The sequence below is a fragment of the Accipiter gentilis genome, chromosome W, assembly GCF_929443795.1.
Source record: "Accipiter gentilis chromosome W, bAccGen1.1, whole genome shotgun sequence".
NCBI classification, from domain to species: Eukaryota; Metazoa; Chordata; class Aves; order Accipitriformes; family Accipitridae; genus Astur; species Astur gentilis.
Genome location: NC_064918.1, coordinates 3,858,353 through 3,876,475, shown reverse-complemented (window position 1 = coordinate 3,876,475; position 18,123 = coordinate 3,858,353). Strand labels below are relative to the sequence as shown.

The window sequence follows — 18,123 nt, the reverse complement described above, 5'->3', positions numbered from 1 at the left end:
GTCTTCGGCCAAGGCCTAGTCTTGCTGCCCACGCTGACATTCTTTCACACAGAACTCTGCTCGCACAACTTTTCTATAGACCCATGTCCTTTCTCATCAAGACAATTCCCAACAATTCCCCCTTTTTCTTTTTGTGCGAGTAGAGCTTGGTGTGTCAGCTTTGAGACTCCTCTCATCATGTACCCATACGCAATTTTAACTATTACACAGATTAATATCAATATACCCAACCATCGTAAGGCTTCCTTAATCAATGACATTAGCCGTGGTGTTATCCCACCAAATATTGACTCTAACACCCCATCAAACCAACTAGTTTCTTGCTGGATCTTTGTGTATGTTTCTTCAGCCAATTTATCTGTTTGTGAATAGATTGAGGTAAAATTTTAACACCTGCTGTATTGCCCTTTGCAAAGATCTGTGAACACAATTAATTAAACACAGTAAAAACAACATTATACCTAATAAAATAGATAAGCACACAAAAAGAGGTTTGATTAATAGCTTTAGCTAGTGACACCCAAACATTCTTACTGTCCCATGGCGTTAACCGATGTGGATCAATCACCGGTGTCACTGTCATGCTGCTTACTACAGTCAGTGTGTTCCATATCAATCTCAGCATAAGGTTTCAAATTTATGGGTAAATCAGGAACGTATCTGCCAGACATGGATGATGTGACTTCTTTTTTTTGTCCAATTGCTGTCAAGGCTTGCCGTCCCGGTGCACTTAGTTGTCTTGTAGAAGTTAAGCTATCGCTGCCCCTCAATAAATCCAGAAGCGGCTGTAAGTCTGTATTTGTAATACCACAACAAGGTCGAATACACTGTACGTCTCCGTTTAAATCTTTCTCCCTCTTTTTGTTTTCGAGCAATCCAGGCTTACTTAATAACTTGGGATGCCATTTTCCTTAATAAGCTGAACAAGGTAAAACTATTACAATAGCTACAATCACAGTAACTACAATAATGCCCATAATTCTTTGAGCCAACCTGTTACCCCTAATGACCCAGACCATGAGGACTATGAGGAAAATGAACCATCCATACATTCTTGTGCCATCTTGCTCCACGAACTCAGCCCAGCAATCGGTAGGTGCCAGCTTTCCGTGGGCGTCCCCACAGAGGCAACGACGGCCTCACCGTACACCAGCCCGATGCTCTTCGGAAAATCCCGGTATTTATACATTTGCAGAGGGACGGGTTTTAGCACACGTGGCCAGCGGGTGCCAAAAGTCTGCCTCGGTTGCAATCTATGACGCATGCGCTCGCTGGCCAGGCGCGCTGCACGAGTCATAGCCATCTTGTCTACTGGTTCGTGGGCTTTACGATACAGTTGCGATGCGCAGAGAATCTTGACCTGTTATGTTAGTCAAGGTGACCTATACATTAGTTTTCGGCTGAGGTAGTATTCATATTGCCACATCATCTATGATGCTCCAGATGATGATGGTCGTGCAAATCGAACAAGAGTCCGTCGTGGGCCTGTATTTGTGGAAACACAATCAAACTCGTTCCCAGGTTATTAATGGAAATAGACCTTACCCCTAATTTTGGCTTTAACTAACTTTTACATTTACCCCACACTGTCTTCCCGTAATCACACTATGTTTAATCAAATTATGCTTAACACACTTTTTACCTAAAGCAAGTTCTATATACAATAAGGCACGCTGTTCTAAAAACCTCTCTGAAGGACTCAGTGTCCGCTAGTAATACTCTATTAGTTAGAATCTGTCGGATCATGGCTTCAGCACCCGCCAGTGCCGTGCCAGTTGCCACTGGGACAATTCCGGATCCAGCATCAGTGCGAAGCCATGGCTTGACCCACTTAGCCGGGATCTCCCAGTAAGTTTTACTTCTGCTTATCCGCACCATTTCCCGGATTCTGGGTCCTTATACATTACCATGATTCCTGTACTTTGTTGCGTCCTTTCTGCCTGTAAAAGAACATGATGCACTACCATTGGTGGGTCTTTGTGATCACCTGTCAATCTAAGATAATTTAGCACAAATAAGGCTTTGGCCAATCGTTCCTCTGGGAGTAAGCCCTGGGTTCCCCCTTTTTGTTTTTGCAGCATGTTCTTTTAGGGTTTGGTTGGCCCATTCGACAATAGCCTGTCCTGTGGGAAGATGTGGAATACCGGTACCATGATGAATTCCCCACAAATTACAAAATCGAGCAAATCGTGTAGAACCATAGGCTGGGCCGTTGTCCGTCTTAATTTCTTTAGGCACACCCAGTACTGCAAAAGAAGCGTGAAGATGTCATTCAATATGTAAGGCCTTTTATCCAGTTCGTGCCGTGGCCCACAGGGCAGCAGGATAGGTATCAATACACACGTGCACAGAACGCTTTGCACCAAACCACGTGACATGGGTGACAACCATTTGCCACAACTGCAATGGCAAAAGACCTCATCGGTTAACCCCATGGCCCAAGCCCAGCCCTTCCTTTTGACAATCAGGGCATGCTTTAACGATACCTTGGGCATCAGTAAGTGGTAAGTCAAATTGCTTTGTTAACATCCTAGCGGGTTGGCGCAAGAACGCATATGATTGCCGTGCTTTGTTGAAAACGTTTCCCTGGAGGAGGCTCCCGTGGCGCTGCAACCAATTGGTCAGCTCTGTCATTTCCCGTTTCTCATCTGCACAGTGTTCTCATACCCAAGAGTTCTACCAGAGGGGTCATATTGCAATTAGTGATACCGCAAAGATTCCGCACCCACTGGATATTTCCCACAAGCTTCTGGACATCATGCAACGTTGAAATTTCTCATGTTATTTGAACCTTCTGAGGTTTAACATTGCTAGCATCTATGTGCCACCCCAAATACTTCCAAGGTGCTGCCTTTTGCACCTTTTCAGGAGTGATTATTACTCCGCGATGGCTTAAGATGTCCTGCAATTGAGTTAAAATTTCATCCTGTGGCAAGTTACTGAGGAAACCGCTTTCTTACAGGCTCTGATGCCCAGGCCACATACACCTGACGCATCGTGGGGGAATTGCGCATTCATTGCGGTAACACGACCCAATGGTATCTCTTATAGGGTTCTGCCTTGTTAATCGATGGTACTGAAAAGGCGAACCGTTCAGCGCCATCTGGGTGCAATCTTTTAGATTTATAATTAACAAATCCCATTCTTCTGGAAGCATAACTGGAGATGGCAAACCTGGCTGCAGGGCTCCCATACTGTGCATCACCACATTCACAGCTCTGAGATCATGTAACAGTCTCCGCTTCCCACTTTTCTTGGGAATGGTAAATATTGATGTATTCCATGGACTAGTAGAAGGAACAACTTGTCCCGCTCTCAACTGGTCCTCAACTAACCCTTGTATTTTTAGCAGCATTTCAGAATTTAGCAGGTACTCATCAATCCAAACAGGTTCATCTGTTTTCCAGTTAATTTTCAGAATCGGCTACCCCTCAGTGACCGCTCCTAAAAAGCATGCGTCACTAACATTGCCTTCATTTGGCTCAATAAATCATGGCCTACGAGGCCAAACAATTCATTTGGGGTAGTCATGACATACGGACACGTCATAATGTGTTCACCATCGGGGAACACAAATGTAATCGGTAGCTGACTTACTAAGGTGGCTTGTGTGCCCCCTATCCCTGCAATGCCAAAGTTTGGATTGATCGATGGCCGTGATGGAGGCCAAATGCATTGTGAAATAATCATAACATCAGCACCTGTATTGATTGTCATCGGTTTCTTGACGATAACTCCATCGGGCCCTTCCAATTGCACTACCTTTTCTGGTTTACCTCTTGTTGTGTCCATGGCAAAGTATACCTGCGGTTTCCCTGTGGAGCCGAATCCACCATCTCCACGTTGTACTTCACCTGGGTTCGGAACACACGACCTGAATGGAATTAATTGTGCTATTCTGGTACCTTTAGGAATAGAAACAGGAGGGATTAAAACATGAATCATAATTTTCACAGTCCCACAAAAATCTGCATCAATAAGCCCTGGGAGCACCAGAATTCCTTCTAGAGCTGTTGAAGATTGCCCCATTAAAAATGCACTAAGTCCAAACCCCAGTGGTCCCTTTATGTTGACTGCGGTTTCCACATCCACTCTGGAGCTTCCTGCGGTGGCGGATCTGGTGGTTGCGAGGCTGCCTGAGGCCTGGCAGCTCAAGCCTCTTGCATTCGTGTCGTCGCGCGAGGGGCCTTCGCAGTCGGTGTAAAGTTTCCCTTCTTCCTGTATTCTTGGTGGTATGGTTATCTTTCTTACACTTGTTGCAGCACTTACTGTTAACAGTACCTGTACATTTGCTCCTAATGTGTCCACGTTTGCCACAGTTAGAACACTTGACCAAGGGTGTCTTACTGGCCTTGTGTTTCTTTGTAGCTCCTTGGAGAGCTGTGGCAGCATAGGCTACTTTCTGTGAGTCCACTGATCGATCCGTGTATTCTATCATATCAACGACGTCTACATTTTTCGGCAAATTACACAATGCTTTGCGTGTCTTTTCAGTAGCATTTTCAAAAGCGAGTATTTTGAACATGTTTTCTTTCATGCCCTCGTTCATGTCAGGGTGGTCATAAATTGTATTCTCCTGTTTCACCTGGGTAAAAGCATGGCTGTACATATTGTCTGGTACGGTAAGAAAAGCTTGATACGCCAAGATCTGTGAAAGATGATGAACCTCAGTGACACATTGTAACTGAGCGTTCCCTGATGCGAAGGGTCCAGTACCCATCGGCATCTGCGTGGTTACTCCCCATAGGGGATCTGTTTGTTGTCGTGATGTTGCTTGTTCCCTATCACAGAGCTTCTCCCACTGCCGGAAAAACACTAACATTCGGGCGGGTGTCAAAATCAACTGTGCTAGCTGTTTAATATCTTGAGGTATCAGCGTATCAGCAGAAAAAATGAATTGCAGTATTTGGTGAGTTAACGCAGATTTGATTCCGTACTGACTCACAGCATTCCTTAATTTCTCAATGACCTTCCAGTCAAACGCCTCCCATTTTTTCTGTCCATTTGATGCAATAACTGGGAATGCTTAGAGCATAGTCCCTTCTATAATGGCATCTGTTATTACACCCATCCAATGACTCTGCCTTTCTTCTGCAGCGGCTATTACAGGTGGCTCCGCGTCTATCACGGGTGCGGTTGGTTTCCCCGTCTCTTTTCCCCATTTCCTTTAACAATTCTAACATTGTCTCTTTTTGTTCTATTATTAGAGTAGCCAAATCCTTGTTTGCATTATTTGAATCAGGGTATATGCTAGGTATAATTTGTTCATGTTGAACGGTGGTATCTGAGGGCTGGTTTTTCGTAGGCAGATTTTTACACACTCCCTGATTCTGTAGGGTTTCCTTTAATCGTACGGTTAGGGAGGCTTGGGAACTGTCGGATGGCTGATTAATATCGGCAGTCCCAGGGATTGGAGCAGAAGTCAAGGGCACGAGAGTAGGCGAACAAGCTCCAAAAAGTCTCTCTCGCCGCATTATGTTTTTCTCCCCGCTTTTCCCTTTCGCTTGCGGTTGGAGAGAGAGAGCAGCAAAAGCAGACGCAGACGCTTTACGATCTGCTTTCATTTTTTACAGAGTTGTCTTAATCAATTTCCATAAAGTTACAAGATCTTTAACTTCTTTAGACCCGTCACTAATTTCATCCCATAGGGAGGTTCCGATAGCATTCCAGGTACTAAGCTCAAAAGCTGTACCCACACTAATTGAAAGGTTTCTGTCCTTGCTCCATTAGTTTTTTAGCTGATTTATCATCATCAGTTACCATATCCCATAATACGTCTCCTAATCTACGCCATTCACTCTCCTTAAATAATAAATCCGGATTCTTAAAGCATCCCTTAACGCGACCCAGCGCGACTAACCCCAAAATTTGCTTAATGCAGTTTACTCCCCGCTTTTCTAAAAAGCACTGTAATAATTTTAGGGCTACCTCTTGATCCATTGCCGGCCGGCTTCTTGATACTCCTGGGTGCTACCTTGATTAAGGCACCTCGGTTAAAAAGTCTTTGCAGCCTTTTTCCAGTAGCCCTCACTGACGGCGAACCCCTTTTGGATGGTCCAGGCACGAGAGTTAACACACCAACCAAGACGATCAGCGTTCGGTTAATCTTTTGCCCCCCGGTCGCTGCTACCGGTGCTTCTCAGTGTCCGTCGCTCCAATTCCCCTTTCTTCGGTCCCCGTTCGGGCGCCATTTGTTGGAGCGGCGGAGGAATGCACATAAGTCGACCCAATATGAGTGATAGAAGTGATTCAACTTTATTTGCACGGATAGCTCATATTTATACAGTTTGCGATAATTATGCCTACTAGTCCTAATATGATTGGTACATTGCTAATGTTTATTCATTACTAAAACACACCCACTTGTGGTTGGCAGCTACGCGTGTTCAGTAACTTTCTCATGAGAACTTCTTCAAAAGTTACTTGTGAAGTTATGCCAAGGTCACACCGTCCCTGTCTTTCTCCTGATAACAGCGAGACCAGCTGTTGTTTTTCTCCCAATATCAGTAAAGCCAGCTATTTTCAGCCAAGGCCTAGTCTTGTTGCTCAAACTGACATTCTTTCACACAGAACTCTGCTCGCACAACTTTTCCACAGGCCCATGTCCTTTTTCAGCAAGCCACTTCCCAACAACTTCTCATTTAAAGACAACCTGCTTCCTGCTTAAGTAGCTAATATTAAGTCTGGAGTGTTTTTTTATTATCTTCTGATAAACTCCATCCTTTATGTTGATGGTAATTAAACAGATCCCCAAGGGCTTGGGTAGGCGCTTTGCTAGGCCCATGTTATTTGTCAGACATGAGACACCAGTTGGTTTGCTCTTGAATAGCCAACAGCAGTGCTGTCAGCCCAGCAGTTTGATTTTTCTGTATTGTAAGCTGCTGTCAGGGCCAACTGGGTCCTATTGTGGCTGAAGATGTTGTGCAAATTGAGGCAGATGGCTCTGATTCACACATGTCATTCAGAAAGAGGAGAGGAGATTGGCCCTGCAAAGTGGGGTCAGACTGGGCCACAGACCTGCTCTATACTTGTTAGTGTTTTCAAAAGCCCATGTGCAGCAACTTTATTGTTGTCAAGTAACAGGTGGGGTGGGATGGGTGGTGGTGGTGGTGTGTGTGTGAGTGGGCAAAAAAGCATGGTGGCTTCTTATGAAAGATGGAGGACTAGGCTGTTGCCATCCTCTTCCTTCCTATCTCTTGGGCCTGGCTGTGCATGCAGAATGAATTAACAGGACTGACAAATGTTCATTGTGCCTAAAATGGCTTTTCAGTCAATTGTAGTGCTTAAAAGGCTAGTTTTGCTTTTATTTCCATATAATTAGTGGGTTCTTCATGTCTTGGAATTTAGTAATGGTGCATTGTCCTAACTTTTGTTTCTGGTGTAGCTTTGATTGTTTGTTTGTTTTTTTAATTTGCTTTGTAGTGGGGAGTAATATTTATCATACAATATTTAGAAATATTGACCACATTTTTATGATTTAATATTCTGGTGATAAATTCACAGATGGAATGATTTGGTGTCTTGCTGCTGTTGTCCCCCAAACGAGGTCCATTTACCCAGTGTGCAAGCCAAGAACACACAGAGTCGAGGTATTTTCAAATTAATTTCATTGATGCACATGAATGGGTGCCTGTCTCAAGACAGCACACCCTTGTCTCAAAAATTCCCACATTTATACACTTAACTAATACATATTCATTGTTATTTTCCTTAATGATTGGTTCTTTCTTCTTTGCCCCTCACGTAAATTAGTGCCCAGACTCTGTCTTCTTCCTTCATTGTCTTCTTTTGAGTAGGTGGTATCATTTGAGTAGGTGGTCAATGAGTCAGTGGTTGCCGTCTCCCCCTGTAGGAATTACCTTTTACCTACTTCTTCCCTAATCTTGGCAGTTCCAAGCGGTTCTTCAAGGTTTGTTGATCAGACCACAATCCATTACCTTTTCTGACATAAACATAAAGCCCCATTGTCTACTAGTTAGTTCCTAAACCCTAAATAATGTCTAGTTATTGTTTCCCTATTTTAAATATTAACTGATGGGGGCTGTACACAGGATTTTAGCAGTTCCCTGGTTATTTCAATCATAATATGCATATTAATTGATAACACCATTACCATCTTTTCAAATGATCATGTTGGATGTTTATAAGTTTGAATATTTTTAGTTTGAATTAATTCCTAATATGGCAGGAGGATGCACTTTTCTGAAAGTACAAAAGTTTGGCTTTTTGGAAGTGTTCTATTACATTTAGCATAGTTGCATTTGGGGCACCAAATAATGACAGTTATCCATGGAGAACTCCATACAGCTGAATTCAAGTTGTTAGTGTGCACTAAAATAGTTCTTGAGTATTGTAGATGAACTGAAGAATTAGAATTTACATAATAATTTTATTGTTTGTACTATTAAATACACAATTTTGCATGATTTTTTTTGTCCTTCTTAAATACAAAAATATTTACACAATGCTGAACAAATTCTTTCTGAAGAATTTATGGAAGTTTTTATGGTTTATCCCCTGAAATAGATTAATGAAATTGAAGGTGTTTTATTATATTTGAGCTCATTTAACTTTTGCAGAAAGAAATATTAGCAGTCTTTAACTTTAAGATCCTTAGTGATTTTATTTTTTTTATTTTTTCTTCCCCCTCCAGGTTTGCAGCTAAGACTGAGCACAGAGGGTCACTGATGTTAGTCACAGTAGAGCTGATGAGCTGAAGGAGGGCTCTACAGCACAGCTCATCATAAACAGTGAGAAAACCATGATTGGTTCTGTTCTGCTACAGGACCTGAAGCCTGTCCGGTGCCAAGGGTAACCTGCTTACATCTGGACTTCAGAATCTGGCACACAACAAAGGTGCCTGGCATCCACTACTGCTGCTTTTCATTTATAACAACAGCCCTTTCATCTGGCAGTGGGGGAAGAATACACTCTTGACATTCTTGTCTTCTGCTTTAGAATGTATGTGTGCAAGTCCTTTCCTTTTTTTCTGCTTGCTAATCAAAGAATGTATATTTTACTGTCAGTTATCTGTACTCTTAAATGTATTTCCTGTTTGTTCTATCCTAGTGCTTCCCTCTCTGCACCCTTCCTCTGCTACCTTTCTTCCCATTCAATTTTCTCCACTGTAGTGGACAAATACTGTATAATAAAAGTTCAATTGCACTGCTTGAAAAGTGAGTTAAAAGGGCAGGTAGGTTCCAGTAACATATAAAACAACTACATGTGTGGTTCAGAGAAGTTTTGTTGTGTAAGTGTAACAATACATTTGCCACAACTGCAATGGCAAGAGACCTCGTGGGTTAACCCCACAGCCCAAGCCGAGCCCTTCCTTTTGACAATCGCACATGCTTTAATGATACCTTGGGCATCAGTAAGTGGTAAGTCAAATTGCTTTGCTAACATCCTAGCGGGTTGGTGCAAGAACGCATGTGATTGCCATGCTTGTTGACAACGATTCCCTGGAGGAGGCTCCCATGCCGCTGCAACCCATTGGTCAGCTCTGTCATTTCCCGTTTCTCATCTGCACATGCGCTCGTACCCAAGAGTTCTACCAGAGGGGCCATATCGTCATTAGTGATACTGCAAAGATTCCGCACCCACTGGATATCACCTACAAGCTTCTGGACATCATGCAACGTTGAAATTTCTCATGTTATTTGAACCTTCTGAGGTTTAACATTGCTAGCATCTATGTGCCACCCCAAATACTTCCAAGGTGCTGCCTTTTGCACCTTTTCAGGAGCGATTATTACTCCGCGATGGCTTGTAGGGTTTAGGGATTAATCCGTGCGGGGCCCGGACGACGGAACACCAATGTGATGATTAAAGTTGCCACTTTATTGAGCTTAGCTAATCATTTTTATACAATTCTCTAAGTTGTTGAGAGACTTTGATTGGCTACTACATGCAAGCACTTGGTGTCCACACGCACAAGCATAAGCGGTGATTGGTTACGTCGGTACTGTCCACGCGCATAAGCATAAGCGGTGATTGGTTACATCGGTACTGTCCACGCGCACAAACATAAGACATAATTGGTTGTGTTAATTAGAGCATACAAGACTTGTCTTAGTCCAATTGGTCAAGATAAGCCCCTGAATTGAGGTTGGTTGTGCCCAGTTCCCTTTATCGTGGAATGTGCACCTGTGTTTTCCTAATTGGGATCTTTCTTCTTCTATCTTCTTATTTATTCTGTTCAAGGCCTTCTAAAGGCGCCTGGAACAATCTTGTGACCATGAGCTATTTTCAGGTCCAATAACTAACTTCCATATAACTGAACCCTACAATGGCTTAAGATGTCCTGCAATTGAGATAAAATTTCATCCTGTGGCAAGTTCCTTCCCGCTATCAAAATGTCATCCATATAATGATAAATAATGGACTGAGGAAACTGCTTTCTTACAGGCTCTGATGCCCAGGCCACATACACCTGACACATCGTGGGGGAATTGCGCATTCATTGCGGTAACACAACCCAATGGTATCTCTTATAGGGCTCCGCCTTGTTAATCAATGGCACCGAAAAGGCGAACCATTCAGCATCAACTGGGTGCAAGGGAATGGCGAAAAAAACAATCTTTTAGATCTATATTTAACAAATCCCATTCTTCTGGAAGCATAACTGGAGATGGCAAACCTGGCTGCAGGGCTCCCATACTGTGCATCACCGCATTCACAGCTCTGAGATCATGTAACAGTCTCCATTTCCCACTTTTCTTGGGAATGGTAAATATTGGTGTATTCCATGGACTAGTAGAAGGAACAACATGTCCCGCTCTCAATTGGTCCTCAACTAATTCTTGTATTTTTAGCAGCCTTTCAGATTTTAGCAGCTACTGATCAATCCAAACAGGCTCATCTGTTTTCCAGCTAATTTTCAGAATTGGCTGCCCCTCAGTGACCGCAACTAAAAAGGATGGGTCACTAACATTGCCTTCATTTGGCTCAATAAATCACCGCCTATGAGGCCAAACAATTCAGTTGGGGTAGTCATGACATACAGACACGTCGTAATGTGTTCACCGTCGGGGAACACAAATGGGTAATCGGTAGCTGACTTACTAAGATGGCTTGTGTGCCCCCTATCCCTGCAATGCCAAAATTTGGATTGATCAATGGCCATGATGGAGGCCAAATATATCGTGAAATAATCGTAACATCAGCTCCTGTATTGATTGTCATCGGTTTCTTGACGATAACCCAATCAGGTCCTTCCAATTGCACTACCTTTTCTGGTTTACCTCTTGTTGTGTCCATGGCAAAGTATACCTGCGGTTTCCCTGTGGAGCCGAATCCACCGTCTCCACGTTGTACTTCACCTAGGTTCGGAACACACGACCTGAATGGAACTAATTGTGCTATTCTGGTACCTTTAGGAATAGAAACAGGAGGGATTAAAACATGAATCATAATTTTCACAGTCCCACAAAAATCTGCATCAATAAGCCCTGGGAGCACCAGAATTCCTTCTAGAGCTGTTGAAGATCGTCCCATTAAAAATGCACTAAGCCCAAACCCCAATGGTCCCTTTATGTTGAATGTGTACTGCGGTTTCCACGTCCACTCCGGAGCTTCCTGCAGTGGCGGATCTGGTGGTTGCGAGGCTGCCTGAGGGCTGGCAGCCCAAGCCCCTTGTATTTGTGTCATTGCGTGAGGGGCCTTCGCGATCAGTGTGAATTTTCCCTTCCTCCTGAATTCTTGGTGGTATGGTTATCTTTCTTACACTTGTTGCAGCACTTACTGTTAGCAGTAACTGTACATTTGCTCCTAATGTGACCACTTTTGCCACAGTTAGAACACTTGACCAAGGGTGTCTTACTGGCCTTGTGCTTCTTTGTAGCTCCTTGGAGAGCTGTGGCAGCATAGGCTACTTTCTGTGAGTCCACTGATCGATCCGTGTATTCTATCATATCAACGACGTCTACATTTTTCGGCAAATTACACAATGCTTTGCGTGTCTTTTCAGTAGCATTTTCAAAAGCGAGTATTTTGAACATGTTTTCTTTCATGCCCTCGTTCATGTCAGGGTGGTCATAGATTGCCCTATGCAGGCTATTAATAAACTGTGCAAAAGGTTCATTATACTCCTGTTTCACCTGGGTAAAAGCATGGCTGCGCATATTGTCTGGTATGGTAAGAAAAGCTTGATACGCCAAGATCTGTGATAGATGATGAACCTCAGTGATACATTGTAACTGGGCGTTCCCTGATGTGAAGGGTCCAGTACCCATCAGCATCTGCGTGGTTACTCCCCATAGGGGATCTGTTTGTTGTCGTGGTGTTGCTTGTTCCCTATCACAGAACGTCTCCCACTGCCGGAAAAACACTAACATTTGGGCGGGTGTCAAAACCAACTGTGCTAGGTTTTTAATATCTTGAGGTATCAGCGTATCAGCAAAAAAATTGAATTGCAGTATTTGGTGAGTTAACGCAGATTTGATTCCATACTGACTCACAGCATTCCTTAATTTCTCAATGACCTTCCAGTCAAACGCCTCCCATTTTTTCTGTCCATTTGATGCAATAACTGGGAATGCTTGGAGCATAGTCCCTTCTATAATGGCATCTTTTTTTACACCCCTCCAACGTCTCTGCCTTTCTTCTGCAGCGGCTATTACAAGTGGCTCTGCATCTATCGCGGGCGCAGTTGCTTTCACCGTCTCCGGTCCCGAGAGGCGGTATGGATGAACGGGCGGTGGTGGGGGCGCGGACGGTTCTGCCCGGGGGCCGGCCGCGGCTGGCGGCGGCCACTCCATGGCCGGCTGACACGCGCCGCTGCAAACGGGCGGAGGGGGGGGCGGAGAGGGATGGGGCGGGAGGGGAGGGGCCGAGGGAGGGGGTGACGAGAAGCTGGGGGGGAGGGAGCGGGACTGGTACACGGCCAGAATCTTCATTCTCTTGCCTTCTCGGTTCATCCTTTCAGGAGGATCCGTTCTCCCTCACTTCTGGCTCTCCCGACCGTACTGCCATTTTTTGTAATTGGTGCACCACCTCCCTTAGGAGCTCTTCCGACTGTACTGTCATTTTTTGTAATTGGTTCTCCACCTCCCTAAGCTCTTCCATCGTACTACCCGATGGAGATGGTTCCCTCACCCCCGCAACCTGTTTATCCGCATTAGTCTGATGCAGAGACTGACGCTCGGCCTAGTAGATGTAGAAATAGAACATATGTTTAGACTCAGTGTATTGCTAAATAAAAGACTCAGGAATTTGTTAGAAGGTTAACAACTGCCTCTGTAAGTTGATTTACATAGACAAGCCAAGGACATAAAGCACAAGATTCTTGTGTCTGTAATATAAGACAAAATAACATGCTCTGTTTGAGGAGGTATTCTGTTTGATAAGAAAATATGTTCTGTCTCTTGTGATGAGAGAGCCAAAAGGTAGGTGATAAGCAGAGAAGTTGTTTGTGGGGCCCAGAAGGGGATCGTACTGCGCAAACTCATACAACAAGGGTCAAACAGCGGACAAGTGAGGAAGACTATGGAAGACCACCAGAGGACTCCAGAAGACCACCGAGGACCTTCAACACGCATGTGTAAAGGACATTTACATATGCTAATGACTTCTCGGAAAATCAATGAATATGTATATTATTTTTCGGAAATTTTATGAATATGTATGTAAGACATGTATTTAACCTATACAGTTAGTCCCAGCCAGGAAGCACGTTTGGAGGAACGATCCCCCGTGCTTCCAGCACTGCAATAAAGAATACTTAACTCCATCACCGAATGCTCATTTCGAGAAACAATCTGGCGACCCAGATGGGACCCGCTCTGCTCGGCTGCAGGACCCACTGAGAACAGGACTCCCTAGGGTACCCCCGGGATTTTCCCGGAAGGACTCCTCGCCTCACTCGGATCACTGCGGGAGCAGACAAGGACACCATTGTAGACATTCGTCTGATCACCCCGTGGGACTCGGCACAGGGTCCACCATACCCTGGGCCACAGAGCACTGACACCAATATGAGGATGCTGCAAATGGCGTTTATTCAACTGCGTCACGCCCTTATATACTGCCTGTCGGTCATCCCGCCTCCCTTAACCCTTCTCTTTCCGTACATCGCGAGATCTTCCGAGCGCCAATCCCTACAAGTCCCCCCTCACTATGGCGGATGACCGACGGTACAAACTGGCGTTACAGGTATAAGTGATCCCACCACCTCATGGTAATTCGTGTACTGGTGGGTACCCGCACTCTGTATAAAGAGTTTCCACACGCAAACAGTCAGTGCTGGTATCCCACAACAAACCATAATAACCACCACCAAAAGGATTCCAAATAGGGTCAACGTTTTTCAGTCAATCAAAGACAGGAGCCATTGCCAGGTCGACGAGAGGAGATTGTCAAGCCACTGTCACCTGCCTCCTGTAATTGATTGGCTTTGTCTAAAAGCATATCATAGTCCCCTGCTTATGGGGTACACACAGCGGTTGCTGTAAAGTGGATCTGCGGTGTTCAAAACATCGGTCACACCATTTTGATGTTCGGCTGGTGCGTCTCCAGAGTTGTTGTCCACAGCGGTCATACTTGACAAGCGCCCAAGGGTCACAACGACCACAGTGCAGGTACTTAGATGATCTTCTGAACGGCATCCTGCAAAATAACTCACAACAAATCGTTATTGACTGAGGTCTGGTTTCAACCACCGTGACGGCACCCAGCGCACACGTGAGTCTGGGTGCTCTGATGATTGTACTGCAGTATACCCTCTTCCCTGTGTCACCAAGCGCCACCCTCCTTCCCACTTTCCTGTTTCTGGGTCACGGACCAATACTGGTGGCCCTACTCCCCTTATCGCCTGTTGCCAATGCTTCTGCATTGGACTCTGTGACTCTGTACCATGGGCAAACTGATTGAGTGCAAATAGTGCTAAAGCCAACAACCGTGCATTACGGTGCACAGGGGTCTCACGAGCAGAACGTCGGCATTTGGGATTTTGTTGCTGATGATTTTCGTGGTCAAGAGGGTCTGTCTCTTGGGGTACCTGCTCCCCCTCCCTAAGAACATCAAGCTTGGCTTTTAATGTGCGATGTGCGCGTTCTACAATGGCCTGTCCCTGACTGTTATAGGGAATACCGTGAAGCAGTCGGATTCCCCAACGATCTGCCCACTGTTGGGTCTCAACTAGTGCTGCTTGTAATCTGTTTGTCCAAGCTTCCTTCTAAATCAAAAAAAAATGGGAGTCAAAATCATACTGCAAAACTGTCGCGAATCCCAGGGAGTCAGTGAACCTGAAAAAAAAACCACGTCTAACAGAGAGCCTGTCATGGGATGTCCTAAGCCGTAATCATCCACGGTCTTCTTCACTTGTTGCAAAAGCTTGCTATCTAACGGAGACCACTCCACCCCCACACCACCTGGACCAGCTCGGACTGGGCAAACTAAAGGGGGTCCTTCAAAACGTATGCCGTCCATAACACATTCCTTTGCTACAATTTTCCAGTCTGGCAACGTGATCTTTGGTGAATCGGGAACTCCTTTCTGTTCCCCAGCTGCTTGTAGCAGCTGCCGCTGTTGCTTCACCTGCTCCTGTATCTCCTCTACTACTCGCTGCAACATCTGCAGCGGATCTGTAGCTGGGTCGGACACAGGTATTAAAGACATAGGCGTTGCCGTTTCACTGGCTGCTGCCGACTGCGCCTTACAGTCGGAGATAGCCTTTTGTTTTATCGCTGCGTGCGGCGGACGACAGCGGTGTCCGCCCACCAGTTGCCACGCCTCCTCTAACCGTTGAGCCGACCCCTCGATTGAGTCCGGCCCACTCTCTTCCTCTTCCGCTACGCGCGTAAGAGGGGGTGTCCTGACTTTCTTTCCTCCTTCCTTTGGCCGTGCTCCGCCTCTCCCGACCTCCGGAGAGACATCCGGGGAGAAGGCGGATGTCGGCGCCATCTTAGGGTGAGCTTGTGGCGCGGTTCGCAAAACACGTCCCGGCACCCAATCCTCCGGATCATACAGGGGAACCGCTCCCTCCTCTGCCTGCTCCTTTTCCGATCCCTTCATCACCGCCCTCTCCGCCTCCTCTAGTCTCTGCCTCTCCTTCTCCCGTCTCCTTTGCTCAGCCACGGGTTCCTCTGCCTCCTGAATTAACTGTCGATCTTTCTCCCGCTCCTCCTCTCTCGCCCGTTCACGCTCCCGTTCAAACTCCTCCCAAGGGTATCCCGGTGGTTCGGCCGGTGCTGACGGCTGCACTGGGAGCACCAGAGGCGTCTGCTCCGCTACCTCCGTCAGCCCTTCTGTCCGCGCCCCCCCATCCGCCTGCACGCCCCGCTCCGCCTGCGCGTGCATCAATCTCTTTGCTTCCTTCCATGTTAAGCCCTCCTCCCGCACTTTCCTGAAAATCGCCCTAATCCGCCCCCACGTCTTTAACTCCGGACCATGCTGCGTCGCCATAGCCCGTTCCGCTAAAGCCGCGGTGCATTTCGGCCAGCACTCAGGAGACAATATGTCCCCCGGGCGCTCTATCGCTTCCTCTTTCAGGAGCCGCTCTAGGCAAGCTTTCGCTTCTTTTTGTCCCATAGGGATTTTTACCTCTCTAGAGCACGAGTCCAACACCTTCAGGACTCCTTCCATGCCTGGCCAGGCCTTCGATTACGCCCCACGTAATCCGCCGATGTCCAATCACGTCAGGGTCACCACTTGTAGACATTCGTCTGATCACCCCGTGGGACTCGGCACAGGGTCCACCATACCCTGGGCCACAGAGCACTGACACCAATATGAGGATGCTGCAAATGGCGTTTATTCAACTGCGTCACGCCCTTATATACTGCCTGTCGGTCATCCCGCCTCCCTTAACCCTTCTCTTTCCGTACATCGCGAGATCTTCCGAGCGCCAATCCCTACACACCATCTAAAGGATTTTGAGGTATTCTTTATTTTGTGTCTTTGGGTTTGGGACAGGTCATTTGTAAAGCTATCCGTAAGTCATAAGAGTAACTTATGCAGGATGGCGTATGCCAGGTAGCCGATGCTCTTGGTATACATTTGGTTTGATACATGTTTGGGCACTTTTGGTTCAGTATACTCTGTATGCTGTTGTGCACATTGTGTGCTTTTGGTTTGGTGCCCATTCATGTACTTTGGTTCTGAATTTGATTTTGGTTTTTTTTTGGCTAACTGAATGTGGTAAATGACCATTGGAATCAGATAACGGATACCATTTGTGAGTTCTGAATTAAAACTGTGTCGAAACGGTGAATTGAATGAGTGAGTGAGAAGCAGTTGCAGAGTGCATGTGAAATTCCGATCCGCAGTTCGTAACTCCGTAGGAGGTACGGCCGGAGACAAATGAGGTGTGACTGACTCACTGATGATTTGGGACGTGAACTCGTACATTACTATTATAGTTTGAGTTTGATTGTCTTACTTGTCTTGTGTTGTTGTTGTTGTAAGAAGTTCCCTGTTTGGTGTATTATATAAATGTGGTTATATGAATGGTGTCTTTTGCATCCGGGAAACGACTGTAAACCTATATATATCTTAGAGTGTGTGTGGTGTAAACAAAGGTTGCAAATAGGTTGTGGAAAGGATATTGAATGCCCTAAGTGTCGGGTTTGGACTTCCTGGGACAAGAGGGAGAGAGCTACGTATATAGTGGAAATAATTTGTGGTTGGGCAGATAGACATCAGAGCAAGTAATATGGGAGGGAAACAGAGCGGTGGAATATTGAAAAGGAGCCCCTTAGGCTGTATCCTGGCACATTGGAAGGAAATCGGGGGACCTCCAGGCGGAGGCGTAGATAAAAAGACCTTAATTAAATATTGTAACCAGTGGTGGCCTTTATATAGACTGGACAGTGCTGAAGTGTGGCCTTATAATGGAACTTTGAAGTATAACACATTGCTACAGCTGATGTTATTTTTAAGGCGGGAGGGAAAATGGGATGAAGTTGTATATGCGGATATGTTTTTCACTTTCAGAAATCATCCAGAATGGCAAAGAGAGTGCGGAGTTAATATAGCTCTGCAAGACCCACTTGTGCTAGCAATGGAAAAGGAAAAAAGAGATTCTGAGAAATTGAAGAGATGTTGTTCAGCCTGTAACATAGGGCAGAGGTGCTTAAAACTAAGAGAAATTGAGGAGAGAATGGAGGATTTTGTTTCCCCATGATT

At 45.5% G+C, this 18,123-nt stretch overlaps 1 protein-coding gene across 1 annotated transcript in view; it reads right to left on the bottom strand.

Annotated features, from left to right (window-relative positions):
* LOC126035370 (endogenous retrovirus group K member 5 Gag polyprotein-like) overlaps window positions 1–12,359 on the bottom strand; it is a 34,463-nt gene extending 22,104 nt beyond the window's left edge. The window contains exons 1-2 of the mRNA XM_049793907.1: window positions 12,099–12,359; window positions 3,702–4,585 (exon numbers count right to left, since the gene is read on the bottom strand). Coding sequence (XP_049649864.1) covers window positions 4,040–4,585; window positions 12,099–12,335 — 783 coding nt within the window. The 5' untranslated portion in view covers window positions 12,336–12,359 and the 3' untranslated portion in view covers window positions 3,702–4,039. The remainder of the gene's footprint in view (window positions 1–3,701; window positions 4,586–12,098) is intronic.
* Between the last annotated feature and the right edge of the window lie 5,764 nt (window positions 12,360–18,123).